This window comes from Columba livia, chromosome 4 (genome assembly GCF_036013475.1).
Source record: "Columba livia isolate bColLiv1 breed racing homer chromosome 4, bColLiv1.pat.W.v2, whole genome shotgun sequence".
NCBI lineage: Eukaryota > Metazoa > Chordata > Aves > Columbiformes > Columbidae > Columba > Columba livia.
This window is the reverse complement of record NC_088605.1, coordinates 67,385,481-67,404,919: the sequence shown is the minus strand read 5'-3', so window position 1 is coordinate 67,404,919 and position 19,439 is coordinate 67,385,481. Positions and strand designations below refer to the sequence as shown.

Sequence of the window (19,439 nt, the reverse complement as noted above, 5' to 3'; positions counted from 1 at the left end):
TTGTAGATCAGTTTTCACAAATGAATTTTAGAATTGACTTCACTATTTTTCAGTTTGGCCTTCCAAATGTTTCAGAATGTTAATGCACTTGTCTACTGTTGAATTTGTACTTCTTTTAATGAAGAAAGAGAAGACTTAATTACTGGTTGCTGTATTTATAGTGTTGATGTTCTGATTGTTAGCCCATGTAATACTGGTTGTAGCTTTTTGCCACAGTTTACATAACTTATGCCAAAATATTGAGTCTTAATGTACCTTTGGAATTAGGTGTTTGGTGTCTGTTGCTTAATAAATTATTCTTTCCATAATAAGATTCAATGGTGTTGATAAAGCAACCTTTTTTAAAATTTTCTTAGATTGGAACAAAATGGAAAGATGTGGTCTCCAAGTGCATTCGATGTCACTTTCAGCCGTTGTTGCTATTTTATGCTAACCCGGATGGCACAGCTGTATCTCCAGAAGATGCTCCAAAACAGATTATTCACTGGTCTCAATGCAAAGCAGCAGGAGGAAATGGGGAAGACTTGGGTAATTAAATCTTTTTTATTTTAATTATAGTATCAACTCTATTTCTGAAATGGGGATTATAAAGAAGAAGGTAATAGAATACTTGCTTTGTTCTTAAATACTTTTATCAATAATTATATAAAGGGTCTCAAAAGAAAAAAGATTAGTGTATATATTCAATATTAGAGCTGTGTTTTGTGTTTGATATGGGAATACAAATTGAGACTCGTGGATAATGGGGAAAAAATATTTGTCTCTTGTAGATTGACCAAAACTGCATGTAACTTCAGAATTTCAGAAGGCAATTGTAGTATATTTGTATATGTGGATGTTCTTATGTGTAAATTGATACATTTAAAATATCTTTTAAAATGCTATAGAAAATACTTTAAGTAAAGCATCATACAAATACAGACTTGTATTCAGAGAGTGTGTATTTGTATGTGTTTATATAGACACACACAGAGCACCAATTCAGAACTTTGGGAAAAATCAGGAGCTGCAGGAAACTTATTTTCTCAGAGATTTTAATAGCATAGTCCTCAAAATGTAAGAATCCTGTCTTTTGATTCTCTAGTCTGTACTGCTGTATTGTTTTTGTTCTGTTTTGTTTTCTAATGTTAAACATAACATGCAAGTAAATTGAATAAAAGGCCAATTGTATTTGACTTGTTCCTCTTCACATAATGAGCAGCAATAGGACATAAACTGCTTCAGGGAAGAAAGAATTGAAGACCCTATTCCACTACAGTTTGCCACTGTAAATACAGCAATGTATAAAATGTTACAGAACCTTATTGCCTAGCATATTGGAATATGGTGGGTTTTTTTTTTCTTCTGTGTTTTTTTTTTTTAATCTGCAATTAAAGTTTTCTTATTTTTTAATTTAGATTTAAATTAGGAAGCCTTTCCTTTCTAAAGATAGGTATGTTGTTTATAGGATCTGAAAAACATTCTGCTCCTAAATCAGACCACATGAAAGAGAATGGAATTGGAGACCCCACTAATCAAAGGAGTAATAAAAAACTTCAGCCAGATAATTCAGCATTCAGTAGAAGTCATATTCAAGCTAGTGGTGGTAGAGGTCCAGGTATGTACTTCACACCCCCCAAAAAAACCCCAAACATGTTTCACTAGGAAATATTTAAGTTGGCAGCATTTCAGGTGTGTTCTAACCTCTGGACTACGACTCTTTCTAAAGCAAGAATTCCATCATTGATTTGATTGAATCTTTGAATGACAACTAACTCAGTACTATCTGCCATAGAATGTTAAATTTTCTGGAGCACTGTAAATGCAAAACTTATTACTCCTCTTTATTCCTGTATAAAATTAGCTCCTGATGCCTTGATCCATTTCTCAAACATCGTCCTGCCTTCCAATCATATTGTTGGTTAAAAGGCACATTAGAAATTTGAAGTTTGTTTCACCTTTTGGAGCACGTGATGTGGCTCTCTGTATCATTGGCTGTTTGAGGAACGCTGTTACCCCGTGGTATTGTGACATGCAGCATTATTTGTAGCCCTATACATTAATTGACTTCATCTTATGTTTGGAAAGAATAGTAAAAAATTTGTCTTACCTGTTTAAACATCCATTCTATTTGTACATTAGGCTTTCAAGCAAATCAAGCTTTTAGTCATATGAGGCAGTGACTTCTGCATTACTTGTCAGTGCCTTTGCTCCAAGCTTCCAATACTTCTCAGGCAGAGAGGTGCTGCCTTCTCTTGGGATCTGTTTCTCCTCTGTCATTATTGTTGAATTCCTAGACTTTTTAAATCTGAGAATGCTCAGCTTGATAACTTTTTTTTTTTGATGGAGTGATGACTCAAAAATGTTCACTATTTACCTATTCAGAAATAGATTTGTTTTATAAGCAGTGACTCCACTGCTTTGTTAAAAGCAAACTTTCACATTTAGACAAGATTAAATTTAAATTCACTTTTTCAGTATAATTAAAAAAAAAAAAAAATATGTAAGTAGTGCCTGCTTTGAAAATGGCTCGAGCATTTGATTTTATTGAGGTGTTTGTAAGATATGCTTGACATAATACTAAGGTTACTTTCATGAGTTCCATTTAGTGGACTCCTTGGAGATACTTCTATGCTTGTGTCTATACTATATATCTCTCATTTTCTTAATCCGTGTTATGTAATTCATTACTCTTTTTAAGTAGTACCGTTTTTTTTTAATGTTATGGTACATAAATATATTTGTGTGTTTGATTATTAATAACTTTTTAGTAATGATCTTTGGCAAAAACTAATTTTGCAGCTAAGTTGGGTTATGGTGATCAAAAGGACAGGCTAAAGGACCTATCCAGAGAGTGTGCTCAGAAAGCTGCTGATATGAAAAACTTCTCATCTTTACGAAAAGATGCAGACAAAGGACCAAGAAAAGAGTCTGGGAGACAAAGAGGTATGTTTTAAAAATGTGACCAGATAATCAATGGGTTAAATAGCTTCTAGCATCAATACTAGCTCCTTTTAAGAGAACAGACTGTACAATTGGAGTTTCCTCTTTTTCAGTATTCTGAAATACGTACCGAATTTGTTGAGATAGTATAAGAAAAATATGTACTGTAATGATATCAGTTAAATATTAATGAGCCCTTTAATGGTGTTTTTTTCTTTTCCTTCTTATAAGATCTGATTGGGGAAGATCGTTCCAATGTTAAATCGGGGTCTCCTCCAGTTGGAAATGGACTTAGACAATGTGCTGATCAGCGCATATACAGCAGCCAGGGCAGAGGCTCCTATAAGCCTGACAATGCACCTCACCAAGCAAAGCTTTCTGTACAGGTGCTTGGATCGAATAAAACAGAAGCTTTTCCTGCTGGGGAGAAACCAATGATCAGGACCCGGACTGATGGTGTCACTGGCTACGATACAGACACTAGTCAAGAATCTAGGGACAAAGGAAGTATCATCAGCAGCAGAAGCAGAAGTAAAGGTTGGAAACCTATGCGAGAGACACTAAATGTAGACAGTATTTTCAGTGAGACTGAGAAAAAGCAGCATAGCCCAAAGCACAAGGCAAATCTGAACAGTAAACCTAAACATGAAAAGGAACGAAGCTTTAACCATTGGCCAAAAGAGAACCAAATTCAGAAAGGTTTAATGACTATATATGAAGATGAAACAAAACAGGATACAGGAAGTCGAAGTTCACTGGATTCGGAGGGGAAAGGGAATGCTGAAAAAAGCAAAGGATTTACAGAGAGAAAAATCCATGGTGATAACTGGCAGATTCAGAGGACAGAATCTGGATATGAAAGCAGTGATCATATCAGCAATGGATCTGCAAACCCAGACTCACCTATTATTGAAGGAATCAATGCAGCAGATGTCAAGAATGTTAAAGAAAGTGCTTCCTGCAGGTAATGCTTTTGCTTCTAGAACTCATACAGATTTTCTTTACAGTCGAATAAGTTGTTCTGATGTTCATGTGTTTCAAAACCAGTCAAGAAAACATGCTTTGGAACTCCATATGCTTGAGGTCAGGTAGAAAGCTAGTAACATATCTAGAAATAAGGGTGCGGACAATTAAGGGTAAAGTTTACCTTTGCTCTGTGGCTACAGCACTAGTTCTGTGTGGAAGGCACTGAGCCACATTCTTATGGCGCTGAGCCAGAACTGCTAAGCCCTGCTGAGGGGCAGGGTGTGTTAATTTGAAATAATTGCTACACTTCCTTAGTTACAATCTTTTCAGATTGTGGGTGACTTGCATCTGTAATGGAATACAGGAGTCTATATAAATCTTATCTATAACAGTTGTACAGACAGGCCCCCAACAAAAAGATGGGAATGTCAGTAGATGAGTCATATACTGTTACTAGTCATTGTTCTGAAATTCAGTTTTCTAGAACACATCAGATACATATTGGTCACTTGATAATTCACTGACCTGCTTGAAACATATCTTTGTGGAAAAGTGTAAAGTTACTAAAACTGGCCAAAAATGTGGTTAGTAGCCAAATTTTGTTAAACTTACTGAGAACTGATGTATGCTAGTAACAAGTGTGTTATCCGGAGAGGCTGCGGAGTCTCTGTGGAGATACTCATAACCCAACTGGACGTGATCCTGGGCAGCCTGCAGTAGTTGACTCTTGTTTTGGTAGGAGAAGTTGGACTAGATGATATGAAGAGCTCTCTTCCAACTTACATGATTATGTGACGTTGTGAAATACAAAGTTATTCACCTTTTGCATGCGGTTTTCTGTATCATGCATCTTAAACCTCATGTGGAACTTAGTTCCTACTAGAACCCATACAATCTTCTTTTGAGTGTTGTTTATGTCCATAAAATGGAAGAGCACAATTGTGAAACCAAGCCTAGTCACAAATTATTGGTAAATTTGAGCAAATTTTGAGTCATACATTGTTGTGAAAAGAGAATAGCAAATACCAGGAAATGAAAAGGCTCTGACTTCTCTAAGCAGAGATGTAAAATTTTAAAATTTATTTAATAAAGTATTATAGCAAGTTATCAAAACAAAATTTTTATTTAAAATGTGGAAAATACAGCTTCTGGATGAATTGAAATACCTTTGATTATTTTGAAACTGCAAGAAAACAAAATCAGTTATTTGCTTGGTTCTTAGTTTCCTAGGAATTATTTTATTTTACATGTAGAAGCATAAATAAAGACAGAAAAAATGACCGTGCCAGGATAGGAGCAAAGGTTTCTCTAACGTGCATTCAGTCTATACCGGTAGCTGGTAGCAGATGCTTATGAAAGAAGACAACAGATAGAGTGGTATTTTCTAAGTGTATTATTTTGACCTGTTTGGCTGCTTTATGAACTTTCTGAACTGGAGATTATGACTGTGGTGTCCACTTCCCATTAAAAAACACTTTTTACCTCGTGCCTTTATCTATTCCCCTCTTTTCCTCACCCACTCCCGCCTTTCTCCTCCCACCCAACTGTACAAAACCCCACTATACCAGGACCTTATGGGCTTTTATTGGATAATAATATAAATATGTGTAAAGCCATTCCAAGCCATGTTTATATTTTCAGTGCTTACAGTTGCCTAGAACAGTGATTTCTACAGTTTTAATCATGCCTCATTTTTAAACATGCCCAAGAGGTAATGGGATGCCCAAATGCTGCATGTCTTTTTATGAAAGAGATTATGATAAATTTGAAGCAACTTAGTTCATTAAGAATCTGCTTACCCTGTTGTTTAAATATTTGTCAAACAAAAATAAAAACGACTTCTTGGGGCTTTCAGAAGAATTTTCTATAGCGGGTAATTAGAACTGACTGACTACACCCACTCGTTCCCTTTTACCCATTCAGGTTTTTCTCATAAAAACAGCACAATACAAATTGATTATGTGAGAGTTCTTTTAGAAGTTAAAAAAAAAGAAGGTAAATAAAGGTTTTTACCTTTTAGAAGGTTAAAAAAAAGTGGTTTATTTCCTATTGTTTTTTTTCTCCCTTCTTCCTGACCCTTTCAGTATTTTTCTTGTTTTCCTGTCCTTTCAATAACAGTATTTTATTTTTTATTTTAATTACCGCTGTGTATTTTCTTCCCTGCCTTACTTCTGGAGGAGGAAGGAATTGGCAGGGTGTTTGTCAGCTCCCTGTCTGGGTTGGCATGCTCTTTACTTAACTGAAGCAGCAAGACTTACTAAATCTGCTGATTTTTTTTCTCCCCTTCTCTTGGGATTGCTGCTGCAATCCTCCAGTTTTCTTACAGTTTGAGAAAAAAAAGTTTTAGTAGTTGTTTCTCACAGGTGACAGTTCATTTTTCTATTGTTGATAACTTTGGGAACCAGTTGTCTTTAAGCAGGCTGATGAGATATTAAAAAGCAAATCTTGTATGCTGCATATTAGGTGTGCTGCTGTTATACTCTAGAGTAGGACTGGGATGAGTGGGCATCCAGTCTCCAGAACAAAGTGGGAATGCCAGCCTCACAAACTGAATGTTTTTTACCTGTCCATCTGAAAGGCTTTAGGTATTCCTAAATTCCTCTGTATGAGCACAGGCTATCATGTGTGGGAGCGGTGTTAAAAGTGTTAAAGGGCCACCACTGTTATCTATCTTCTGTAATGTGTGTGAGTTAGTAAAAAGTATGACAGGGATGATAAGAGTCATTTTCACATAGACAAAGTTTTTATGCATTCAAGACAATAAAGCTTGTGACCATACATCCGTAGTTTAAGCCTTCAGCTTACATGTTTGCTTCTTCTACAGCGAACAGAACTTGTCGACCAAAAAAGCTGACAATGTGTTACATTCAGTATCCCAGCAGAACCGAAACTTCTATGGTAAGAACTTGAACTAGTATAAAGAATAAGAGGTTTTCTAAAAATTAATGTAGATCTACAAAATTTTAATACTAACCTACTAATATCACGCAAGAGTTGGACAGATTTCTGATTAGCCTTTTGTATTTTGTAAATTTGCTGCATAAGTTAATGTCATGACATTTTATAAAATTGAAAAATGTATATACTATTTATCATGGCTTTTTTTTGTTGTTGTTGTTACAAGCCGTAGCCAGATATTTCAGAATTAGAAAATTTGTGCATCAGATTGACTGTATTTAGGTGGATTAGCAGAAAATCAGCATGGAATTTGTGGCTGTTTTGGCTGTGATGTTAGAATATTTTTGTGTACTTTTTTCAGTGAAGAGCTGACTCATCAGAGCCTGTGTACTCTGTCTTTTTAAAATGGCAAAAGAAATCTGGTTTGTGGGTTTTTTGTGAATTCCAAATCCTGTTCTTGTTCACGTTTTTAACCTTTTCAGTGAGTTACACTGATGGATAAAGATAGAAAGTGTTCATATCCCTTCTGGGTACTTTTTGATGGAAATGTGATGGAGCAGCAGTTCAATAACTGTATCACTTTTTTCATGGGTATTTGAAGCATTCTGTTCCACAGAGCACTGTCATTTGTTAAGTTTCTTGGCTTTCTTGTAGAGCACATGTACAGTGTAAATGGATTTCTAGCTATCTGCCATTATATATGGGTTCCCAGACAGAGGGGTTGGTTGGTTTTGTGGTTTGATTTTGGTGGGTATTTTTGGTTTGGTTTTTTTTTTGTTTGTTTGGTTGGTTGGTTTGGTTTTATTTTTGTTTGTTTGTTTGTTTTTTGTTTTGTTTTGATTTGTTTTTAACAGTGCTTCACCATTGTGTAAGGAAAATTGTGTTAATACAGTAGCAACAGTGGGAGTTCCCAACTTCTGTGCTATGCCATGAATATGCACGGCAGAAGTTCACCTGTTCTTAGCATGTCCTTTCAGATGTCACTGGCAGTGCCTAGCTGTGTCCTGAGTCACGTAAAAGCACGACACGTCTCCCCAACAGTTGTTTCACATGACCTCTAGCACCAAAGTAACAGGCTAGGTGACTTTCATTTTTTTGTAGCTCCTGTTTGTATTTTAAAGACAGTAATTTGGGGTGGAACATGTAAGTATCGTTCTGAAAGGCCACAGCTACTTCTTACGTTTCTTTACAAACTGTTGGATAATCAGGATGTAATGATTCTTCTTGAAACAGTGCTCCTCTCCTGACGTGTTTTGTTACAAATCGTTTGCTTTATAGGTTGGTAGAACAGTTTGGCCTTCCTTGTGTGTGTCATACGTCACTGCCATCTTATTATGTGGCCAATGTGTAACTGCCTCGGGCCATTGTAGGTTCTCTGTACAGGAACCAAACCCACTGTTGTTTGCCAGTATTACTGATTTTATTAAGGCCTGTAGTAACATGACAAGGGGTAATGTCACTGGAAGTGTCAAGGTCAGGTTGGATGGGACTTTGAGCAATCTGACGCAGTGAAAGATGTCTTTGCCCAGGGCAGGGGAGTTGGACTTGGATGATCTTTAAAGGTAATTTCCAGCCCAAACCATTCTATCGTTCAATGATTCTTTGATTTTGCGTGGCTCTCTGCCGGCATAAAATATCCAGTATAATTCATTTTCACTGGCCTTAATCAATGCTTTCTTTTTAATCCAGTGGAAACATTCACATGTAAATATCTATTTCCATTGCTTAGATTCTGCTTTGAGAACATATTTCTCGGGTTAATGTTTTGTTTTGTTTTAGCAAGTGTGCACATTTATTTACCATCCCGTCCCCTCCTGCCCCCAAAAAGACACTGTGTTTTCCCCAAAAGCATTTCCATGAGCTTTCTTGGTGGATACTAAGGAAATTTTTTAAAAAATGTATGGGTAGACCGTGGTACCGTTTGTTTTCCTTCAAGATATGAAGCAGTATCAGGAAGAAACACTTGTAATAAGGAAGTCTACTTCCTTTTACATACTAATATGTCTGTTGGGTTTTTATAAAGTTGATAAATGCCTTGGACTTATAAATATTATAGGTCAGCATGAGGCCAGCCAAAACGTTATCTACTGTTGCTGGAACAATGGAATGGTGCTTGTACAAAGAGGTGCACTAAATATTAGGCCACTTCCCCAGGAAATGTTTGATTTTTATAGATATCATACTTCATTTCAAATAACGTACAGTTTAGTTTCTTCTAAGACTTCAATTGCAGGGGGGAGGGTTGCCATACCAGTTTTGTCATTATTCCAACTTATTTTTGCTTGTAGAAAGAAAACTGATTTGGTGTTTGTTTATTGTGACGACAACAACAACAAGAAGAAGAACAAAACCTAACTCTAAATTGATATTGAATGGAATGCAAAGACCTGGTTTTGCTTGACATTTATTCTGCTTTTGTTCTGTACTATACTATACTTAACCATACTAGTGAAAAAATTCAACACTTGTGTACCAAAAAAAAAGAAAAAACAAACAAAAACCACTAGTGAAAAATATATAAAGGACTCTATCAGAATGAGAAATAGGGGGTTCAAAAAATGTTTAAGCTTAGTAATGTGTATTCTCTGGAAAGAACCATGTACTGTACTTAAGTATACTTATAACTTTCAACATGCATCATACATTTTCTTCAAAAAAGTGTAGTGATTCCAAGCGATCCTTAGAGTTATCATAAAAGTCACAATAATTGTCATGAAACAATGATAAAATCCCATCTATTCAGTAATTTTAATTCAGTAACTAACTTTTGAATAGTTTCATAAGAAAGAGGTATGCATTCTAAATCAAGTGTGAAGTTCTCACATGTGTGCATGTTTTGGAAAGCAGTACTTTTAGTGGAAGTAGTTAATGGGCTGGAAATTGAGGAATTTGATCAGTACACATGTAAGTGGGCTTAAAGGTTTATTTGGCCTCAGCTTTTTGGTTGGCTAAAAAGTGTGTCAGGGCACCTTTAGCAAGGACAATAGCAGTCATTTGCAGTTATGTTTTATCTCTGAATATGATGAACAAGGCATGAACTGGTAGGTGAGTACCAAACACACTCCTAGAAAACAGTACTTTAAGAAACAATGCCCAGTACTTTCTGAGAGAGGAATGGAATGTGCAAAATCCTTGTTAGCTGCTCATGGCAACTTGAAAAAAATCTCTCTGGGTATTTTTTTGGTGTGGAAAGCTTCTTATGGAAATTATGTTGGATGTTTAATTATGCCCACCATTTATATAACTGTGGCTCACTAGTTCCTTGTTTTCAACTGGAGCTGAATAAGGCCACTGTTCAGCAGTTGGAATTCTGTCCTTGACTTACAAAAATAAACTTATTGTTAGAGTGTTATAAAGATAGTAACATTGGATCACACAGCAGTTATGCAGATTAAATGGCTGCTTCTTTCACTTATAGTAAGCAATAGGTAACAAGTGCTTAAGCAAATGTCCCACAAGGCCAATCACTAATTTGTGTGGTCAGATCTTGGCAGGAAAATGTGGATAAGTAATAATGGATAATGTAAGCAGAAACAGTATCTGTAATTTATATTGATGAGCTGGCGTTTCTGAAGTTTGAACTTGAAGTGCGGAGGCTAATATTTTTGTTTATAAAGAACATGTGACGTGAACAGTGTGAGGGGAAAATTTCCAACCTCGCATTCTTCAAGTTGAAGAAAGATTACAATAATTCTTGGAAATAGCTAAGGGCTCTAGAATTTTAAAATGGATTTTTAGAGCAGTCTCTGTGCTAGCTACTGATGATCACTTTTAATCATAAAGGGCTTTTAGTGGCTTTCGTGACAACCCCGATTCCTATGGCACAGATGTCTTCATGAAATTGCTACTCTTGACGTTTTTAATAAAAGGCATTTCTGTTGGGAAGGTTAGGTTTAAATACTTAACATGAAACAAAATAAATGCTTTACTGGAGTGTCTTTAAATTCTAGATTATGGTTTAAACAAACAAAGCAAACCAACCAAACCAAAAAAACCTCAACCCTCTAAACTTTCTTAATTTCCAAATATAGCCAAGCAGCCCGTGACAACTGAAATATAAAGTGCTCTCACATTTGTAATTCACTTTATTAATGTGAGAAGTTTAAAATTTAAAATAGATGATGCAAAGGTTGAGGTTTGGGTTATAAACCAGAAACCTGATAAACTTCTTGAGACAGGCAGATCAGAATAAATGGAGGGTAATAGCTGGTGTTCTTTGTCAACTGTTGTTTCACCTCGGAACTTTTTTAAACTCTCAAACACATGCACATTTACAGCATCCTACCCCAAAAAAGAACAGTGAAACTTTATTTTCATTTTTTCCCAGATGTTTAAAGCCATGGCAAAAAAACCCTACTAGTGAATATAGAAGAAATGCTTTGCAACTTTCTTGAATATTAGGATTTTTTTTAATATAAGATGGTAATTGTTTTTTAAAAATAACATTCTATTTTAGACTAGTTATAATGTGTTTACCTTCTTGACTGGGACAACGTTTTTCTTCCACATTTCTAAAGCTTCCAGTAAGTTCATTTGTCATGTCAATTCAATATAGAAAAATGTCTGGGTTCAGGGAGAGGACTTGCCACAATACTACTTACAAAAAATATTACTCCTTGGGTGTTTTTGTTGCCCACTTAAAAAAAAATAGATTAAAAATACAGGAAACATGCAGCTAAAACACATTAGAAGGAAACTGATTTTTTTTTTTTCTTCAGAAATTGCAGATTTTTGCAAATGTTCTGTAGGTGTAAATGGATATATTAGAGGAGAACTTGTCTGTCTAACCTGTTGGCTATAGAATGGCTATAAATCATTTGAAAGTCTAGATTGGCTATTCAGATGTGAAAATAGATGTTTATAAATCTTAAAAGCAGACTGGTTTGTACTTGAGAAACCAGAGTTACATTTCATTTACTGGTAAGATTCTTATGACCCATTGATAAGGGTGTCAGTCTCCAGCTGAGCACAGTGCTTGTCTGTCCCATATTTAGGTTTGCAAAGAACCTACAGCCAAAATTCCCAATGGCGTCTGCATTCGGTTATAACCATGCATGGATATCCTGTCAGCAGAAGAGAAAATAACACATCTATTTTTAAGTTAGCTGGAATTCTGAAGGCACAAACCACCTGGTATCAACTGAGCAGCTTTGGCTGAATGTGCCATGGCCACGCCAAGGGAACTGCTAATTATCCTTTGCTGCCTCCTTCTGACCGGGTTCTGTCACTGCCTCTGGGAAGGACTGAACCCGCTCAATTCCTTAACAGTTTGCCTTGGAGTGCTCTTCACATCAGGTGTTTTGGGGAATTTTGGAGCACTTGTATGGGCAATTTATTAGGGATTTTTAAGTATATGTGGTCTTGTATAAAAGTCGATATACTCAAAGTCTGAAAGCTCAAAACGCTAGCTTCAGACACTGCTAATCTAGCAAATTATTTAACTAATTCTTTCCTAGGACTGTATCCTGAAATTGGGACTAAAATTAAATCTGAATTGGAAATAGTCACAGAAAATAATGTGTCAGAGCCTGTGCTTTTTTGTTAATAAAGCGATTTACAGTTCATTAAAATCTTCATAAAAAACATTAAATGTTTTCTGTTTGGAATATTACCTTGCTGTTAGTTAGCTCTGATGCCATGGCCCACTGGAGCAATTTTGAACTTTCAGGTTAATTATTTGTCCCTTGCCAGAATCACAGGGGCTCACTCGGGAACAACAGGAACAATGTTTTCCCATAAATATTCTTTCTGAGTAGTTGTCATATTGTTTTTCATGCTAGAATAGCAAGAATTTTTTTTTTGAGGCTCAAAGGAAAGCCATGTTGGAAGCTTTGTCTCTTGTTCTATACACCTTTTTAGCCTCTACAACCTGTGTTCTTTGTCAAAGATTTAGTGTCTTCAGTCTTTCATCAGTTAAAGATAGAGCAGATATTGACCCTCACGTACCACCCACTAGCATCACCCAAAGTTTTTCATTTAGTTCTTTTCTGTTGTTGATGTTTTGACTCGTTCACGAGTCAGAAGTTCCGAGACTTTATTTAAACTTGAGGAAATAACAAGTAAATTTAAAAATGTAATAATTTTGGTAAGCTTTTCTAATCTAAGAATAGATTCGAAGTTTTTGTACGTTTTGTTGATGAAAGTATGGAACAGCCTATGTTGCCGGTTGGAAGTTGGCTAAGTTAGTACTGTCCACTTAACAGGGGTTTGTTCTACTAGAACTCAGACAATGTGTACTGCTGGTTTTGAATTTAATTCCTGTTTTTCTGAAATAGGCATAGCAGTTATATGAACTAGTCTACACATATACAAAATAAAGCTGCTTTTGAATTGGTTCAGACCAGGTGACTGATTATAATGGGCAAATCGTTGCATTAGGAAAATTTGCAATATCTAGCTCTAAACAAATAGACTTGCTTGTCACTTGCCAAGATAGTGTTTTATTCTATGTGGTGTCAACATGGATACTTCAATGCTCCCTTTATTTACTGTCAACTAGAAGCCGCATTGTTCAGAAACTGTATTTTCAGAGAGTGATTCTTTGCCTGGTGAATAAAAGGAGCTTCTAGAGTGTGAGTGTAGTAGCACTGGCCCAGGCACTCTCATGTTGTGTGTTTAGGTCTTGCAGCTGAGAGTGTTCTCTCTCTGTTCAACATCTCTATGAACTGTAGTTTGTTGTTACATTTTAAAATCTTTTTCAAAGAACGCATGTTGCATTTCTTAATAAACAAAACAAACCATCCCCCCCAACCAACAAAACCCAAATGAACAAAAAAAATGTTGAAAAACAAAATGCCCCTCAATCCCTACAGTATTAATTCATTTTGGTTATTATTACATCACATAAAATTTCAGAAATCATAAATAGCTTTTATTTTGTAATTTAAATGACTGGATATTTGAATAAACGTGCTTTCATAAAAATCTGCTTTTGAAAATGTACTTTAGATGAAATGTTAAGATGATCTTTTAAGCATGTCTGTAGGACTTCAAAATTGTAATTACTATTTTCTGGTAACATTGAAAGCCAAACATTTCCTACAGATTATTTTGGATAAATATAAGATCTTAACCTTCTGTGACGGATTTTCTTCAAAATGGTTATTTTGATTCATGTCAGATCTTGAAAATAATTAATTGTCCTGTTGTGTTTTGTTTGTTTTTGTGACCTCTAAGGAATTACAAGGAAGGACTTCGGACTGTATTTCTGATTATTTTGAAATATTTTTTCTTCTATCCCCAGACTTGAAGAAAGACCAGATAAATTCAGAAGTTAACTACAGACCTCACGTTAATTTCTCACCAGAATTACATTTGCAGGTGCCCAGTCCTCCAGTAAAGAGGTAACTAATACTAGTGTTAATTTACTATGTAATATTTTAAGAAATCCTGAATTCTGTTTTGTGATAGTAATCAATAATATTAAGTATATAAAAGCTAAAGTCTTGAATATTTTTGACAGACAATGCCTTTTGTATTTTCTGTAATTGATGGAGCTAAATGCTCCGTCTTTAGTTTTGATGCTGTCAGTGGAACCAAATAACTTACGTTGTTTTAAACCACCTTACCAGAGCACAGGGTTTTAATATTTTTTTCTGGTTTGAATTTATATAGTACAACAGGCAGTGATTAAACAATTTGTGGTTAGTGCAATAACCCCATAAAGTTTTGAAAAGTTTGGCTGGAAGGGGAAGAAAAGGTAACTTCTGTTCAGAAGCTGCAGATATATACCTCTTGTTTCTAATTTGAACTGTAAGTGCTCAGTACCTCCTAAAAATCAAGAATCTAAGTACAAATTTAACACCCAGAAGTACCATCTGATATTTGAAAAATGGATGTATCAGACTGAGTCACCAAGATGCTTAGAAGAGAGCAGAGGTCATGTTTGACATATGCCCGAATGTTGAGGAATTTATCTTGCCTTACAGATACTCAAATCTCTTGCAGAGATTTTTGGGGCACTTTACATTTCAAATCAAAGAAAACTTGGAGTTATTTAATACAACTTATAATCAAATGGCTGTATGTTAAGGAGATCCCAGTTCTCTAGTCAGTTTGAATATTTAAGCAGTGTTACCAAAGCTGTCTTTGAAAAAAATCCTTAGGTTATTTGAGTTTTTTCTTGTGTTTTTATGGATACTTACATCCTGTGTATTTTTGCGTTTTAGAGCTGAAATGCCCGAGACCAATAGGAAACTTTTCCCATCATCAAGTCTACAGCCAGTTCTTAAAGACATTGTTAAGTCAGAAAGTAGGAACAAGGCAAACGAGCAGAATTCTTCAGAGTGGCTTAATCCAGACAAGTTTGAGAAGGTGAATGTGTCAGTGTACTGTGCTGATGGCGTACCCCACCCCTATACAGAAAATGTCTGTGGAAGGAAGCTGATCAACAATGACCTTCACTCATCTTCCCAGCCACAGCCTCACCACGCAAGAACATTTGGTCCCAAGGTGGGGTTGTCGCTTTGTGTGCCACAGAACCTGTCAGAAAGGCCCATGGTGCTTCCCCCTCCCGGTGAACATGCCAGGCACCCACTCCGAAGGGCAGATGCTCTTTGGGTCCCCGAAGCAGTTTACCAGAATATTCCTCCCCCTTTACCACCAAAGAAATATGCTCTGAATATTTTGCCAGGATCAGAAAACAACTCAGCAGCTGATGTAAAATCGACAGAGGTGTTGCAAAATAATCCATTAAGGCAAACAGGTACACCTTTAAAATCTGCATCAGAAGCAAGTATATTTATAAATGAACAAATGTTGAAAGAGCCATTTCAAGGGAATGAATTGTTTGTTCATAAAGCGGATTCTCCACCTCGCTTAGCAGTTAATGACTTTTGGACCGTGTCTGAAAACTTTTTGAAGAAAGGACCTCGTCATACAGGACCAAGTGCTGGCTATGTGGATGGAAATGAAAGTGTATCCCTAACAACTTATTTTTCAGTAGATAGTTGTATGACTGACACATACAGGATGAAATATCATCAGAGACCCAAGCTGTATTTTACGGATAGTGGAAGCTTTCCCAAAGAAAAGCATCCTCCACCAGCTGGAGTAGACCTGAGTGCTACATACCATGCTACTCTTGAGCCCAGGCACCCCACATCCGAGCAAAGGTACAAGGCAAATGTAGAAGGCATACACTGCACTAGATAGATCCTTCAAATAATAAAAAACCTGGATCAGACTTTGGCATTTCATGTAGTTTGTAAATGGGCACAAACCTTGAATGTCCGTGGGATAAGTAGGTACCCAGTTGACTGTACTTTGCTTAGGAGTTGTGACTGTTTATATGAATATGCAAATAGAGACAAACAGAGGAGAAGAGGTGCTAAACTTCTGGCTCTTTGATTTGTTGCTCTAGTTGCCTTAATGCTTACCTCTGTTACTTGGCTTGTCTTCTACAGTTTATATTAAAAAAGGTCCCTTTGGGTGTATTCATTTTACAGCAGTGGGATCAACTAGATGCTACTAATTTTGTAAGATTTCATTAGTTACAGTTTAAAAAGTGTCCCTTCAGACTGTGGTCACTACATACTTAGACTAACAAAAGGGATAAACATATTACCATATATAATGCAGTCAATATAGCTATAATAGAGCAGCATTTGTCCTGATGGGTAGCAGGAGGCAGCATTTTTAGCTGACTTCTCTGAGAGTGTGCTTTCAGAAACGTTTGTGTCTTTAATACAGGTTTACTCAGAGAATTTCTAACTCGTTATTTGAAAAGCCTTAATATTTCTGTAAAAATGGTTCTGCTTTGCAAGTGTTAAATAAGATTTTAAAAGGGAATTCAAGTAAATGGCAGTAGTACTGTCCTAGTGACATGCCTACTCTATGTTTGTATACATTTTTAAACTAACACATTTATCACATTTGTTCACCCTATAAGCTATATACTTTAACTTATTAAAATGCAATTTAACGACATAAGCTACAAACTGATAGAGCAGAATAGGATGCTAATTTTAAAATACAGAGTTATCATGCAGCTATGAAAGATTCATTTTGTAAGGTTTTAGGTATATTTATTATGTTCAGTTCTGATTTATTCTACAATTGCATGCAAAGTCAATGCTGCTATTTATTGAACTTCCTGTCTCTTTTTCAGCTTGACATTTTGAGCAATGTTTAGTGGGGATTGGACATTTGATTTTACTGACAACTTTCTTTCCTATTTGAAGCAGTCCTACATACCTTCTGTTTTAGCAGATCAGGCTGACTGAACCTGCAGCCTTTCACACTGCAGTGTGCTGCGAAAATAAGAGGTTCTTCTTTCTCTCTGCTCTGTCACTCTGCCCTGCAGTTTTGGCAGCTCTGGCATTTACCAGGTCTTTTGTTAACCTGACTTATTTCAGTAACAAAGAGGAGGATTGGTTTGCTTTGGTTTGGTTAGTTCAATCAGTGCACAGAACTCTCAGCACATGGCCCAGTGGGGCCTGGGGAGAAAAAAAGGGTGAGCAGAATTTTTCCCTCCTGGCAGCCCCAAGTGTTTGAAATGACCCACTATGTCTTGTGGCACCAGAGACCAGTCTTACTGTAACATTAAACAATGTGTAACTTAGAATTAATGTCAGCAAAGCCTCACGCAATCTGAAAAGGCTAAATTTTGCCATTATTTGTACTAAAGGGTTAACTTGGGGTGGTGCTGATTACATCTAAACATCAATGCCTTTTAGTCATGAAAATAATGCAAGAAGGTTTAATATGCATAATAAACACTCTTGCTTATACTTGCACTGTCAGTCAGAAAGGCTTTTATACATTTATAAACCTTATGTGAGTTTTAGTGCTTCAACCAAATGTTGACAATTGCTTAGCGTGATTATCCAAGGTATACATTTAAACAGTAGTTTTTGTTATTCTGTGTCAAGGTCACTTTTAAAAAAAATTCATGTAGCTTACAGTAAAACTGGAACATGATATATGCAACAAAGCAGGTATCTCAGATTAATCTCATTTCTACCTTCCTGATCAAAATTTGTTGTAGCACTTGGAAAAAAAAATGATTCTAGAATTTGTAGTGCAAATAATTATGCATGTTTAGGTATGGCTGCTGGTAAACAGCAACTTACAGTTATCCTTTTGTAAGAAAATCAATTGAATACAGGAAATGAACCCTGAAAATGTAAGAACTTGGAATATTCCTAACTGTAATATTTTTGAGATTTCAGAACCTGTAAATTACACTTTTCTAGTTCATCTAGCAATGTTACGTAAAATATGTAGCCAGTTAAATAAAACTGTCTTCTAATACTTGTGTAAAAACAAAGACTATTGGAATTTGTAAATAATGTATAATTTGTAAAATATTTTGCAAAAATATTGTATTTGAAATGACAGTATTTTTATGTATGAATAGCACAGCAACAACTGTGAATGATGTTAAAACACTTATTTTTAAAAACGCATAGCAATGTTGATAATTCTGTACAATAAGCAATATGAATGCCTATTATTACTGACGAATTTGGCTTCCAGTAAGCACAACTGATAAACTTATTTTTAAAATAGCTCTAGTAATTTAGATGTACTTCAGTCGCCTTGCTTTGCTTGAAGCAATCTTACCAGACAACTTTCTATGTGACCCATGTTTACCAGGTATTTAATTATAATAGTAAATAGACGGCTAATCAAGGCACCTTTGTTTTTATATTTGACTCTGCACTCCATGTATGTAATATTTGCTAACTAATATGTGATAACTTGTTTTAACTTACCTAGGGTGCCTATTTATTTTTTTATAAATGTCCCCTTCTTGCTATAGATTTGTATAAGAGCCTAGACAATTTTTGTAACAGTAAATACATTAACAAGTCTTGTAATTAATATATTTTTCAGTCTTTAGAATTATTTTCTTGCAAACTCCTGCTTGTTCAAACTATCAGATAAAAATTTAAAGTATCTTTGTCTTCTGTTCTTTTTGTACTCCATGTTTCTAAAAAAGAAAAGAAGTTTGTTTAGAAATGCAGATCTGGAAAGCAATGTCAGATAATATTGCTGCTCGTGGTTGAAAGCTTTGCAGAGATGACGGTTACCTTTTTCTGAACACTAAAATTCATCTTCTGAAGTATTGTTTATAAAGCTGTTAAAACTATTCAGCTTTCTAAATCCACGTGAGATACATAAACCAATTTTAATACCTATCTCCTGCAGATGCAAGACACTCCTTAACACTGTTTTGAAAGTCTCCCTATAGCGTGACATGAATTCTCATGGGGCACATGGAAGCTGAAATCCATTCCTGACCTATTGCTGTCAACTGACATTCATCCATGGAAGGGATGTGGAAGAGGGTACTTCACATGAGACCTGCCAGCTACTCAGGAAGTCTCTTCTTGTAAGCTCCCTCCTTCAGTGCTTATTGCAAGGAAGTCAGAGCTTGCTCTACCTAAATCAGAGAGGACAGGAGGCTACTACTGTTAAACACTGACATGTTTCGGAAGGCACAGTAACCGCTGAAGCTACAATCTCATGCATGCTGTGGTACAAAAAGAGAAAGGTCTAACAGAGAGTCAAACAGAAAGCTACGAAAGAGATGGGTTTTATTTTCAGCCACTCTACACTCTGTCCTTTCAGTTGCTTTTATTCAAACAGTATTCTCATTTTGCTTAACAAACCTTTAGGCATCAATTACAGAAGCACAGTTGAGCTGT

The 19,439-nt window shown here is 35.9% G+C and overlaps 1 protein-coding gene across 2 annotated transcripts in view; it reads left to right on the top strand.

The window, feature by feature from the left end:
• Nucleotides 1–18,689, top strand: part of USP53 (ubiquitin specific peptidase 53) — a 33,075-nt gene extending 14,386 nt beyond the window's left edge. For both annotated transcript variants that reach the window (XM_065062751.1, XM_021298620.2), the window contains exons 10-16: nucleotides 357–528; nucleotides 1,448–1,597; nucleotides 2,782–2,925; nucleotides 3,154–3,886; nucleotides 6,713–6,786; nucleotides 14,030–14,129; nucleotides 14,955–18,689. In XM_065062751.1, coding sequence (XP_064918823.1) covers nucleotides 357–528; nucleotides 1,448–1,597; nucleotides 2,782–2,925; nucleotides 3,154–3,886; nucleotides 6,713–6,786; nucleotides 14,030–14,129; nucleotides 14,955–15,939 — 2,358 coding nt within the window. In that variant the 3' untranslated portion in view covers nucleotides 15,940–18,689. The remainder of the gene's footprint in view (nucleotides 1–356; nucleotides 529–1,447; nucleotides 1,598–2,781; nucleotides 2,926–3,153; nucleotides 3,887–6,712; nucleotides 6,787–14,029; nucleotides 14,130–14,954) is intronic.
• Nucleotides 18,690–19,439: the final 750 nt, after the last annotated feature.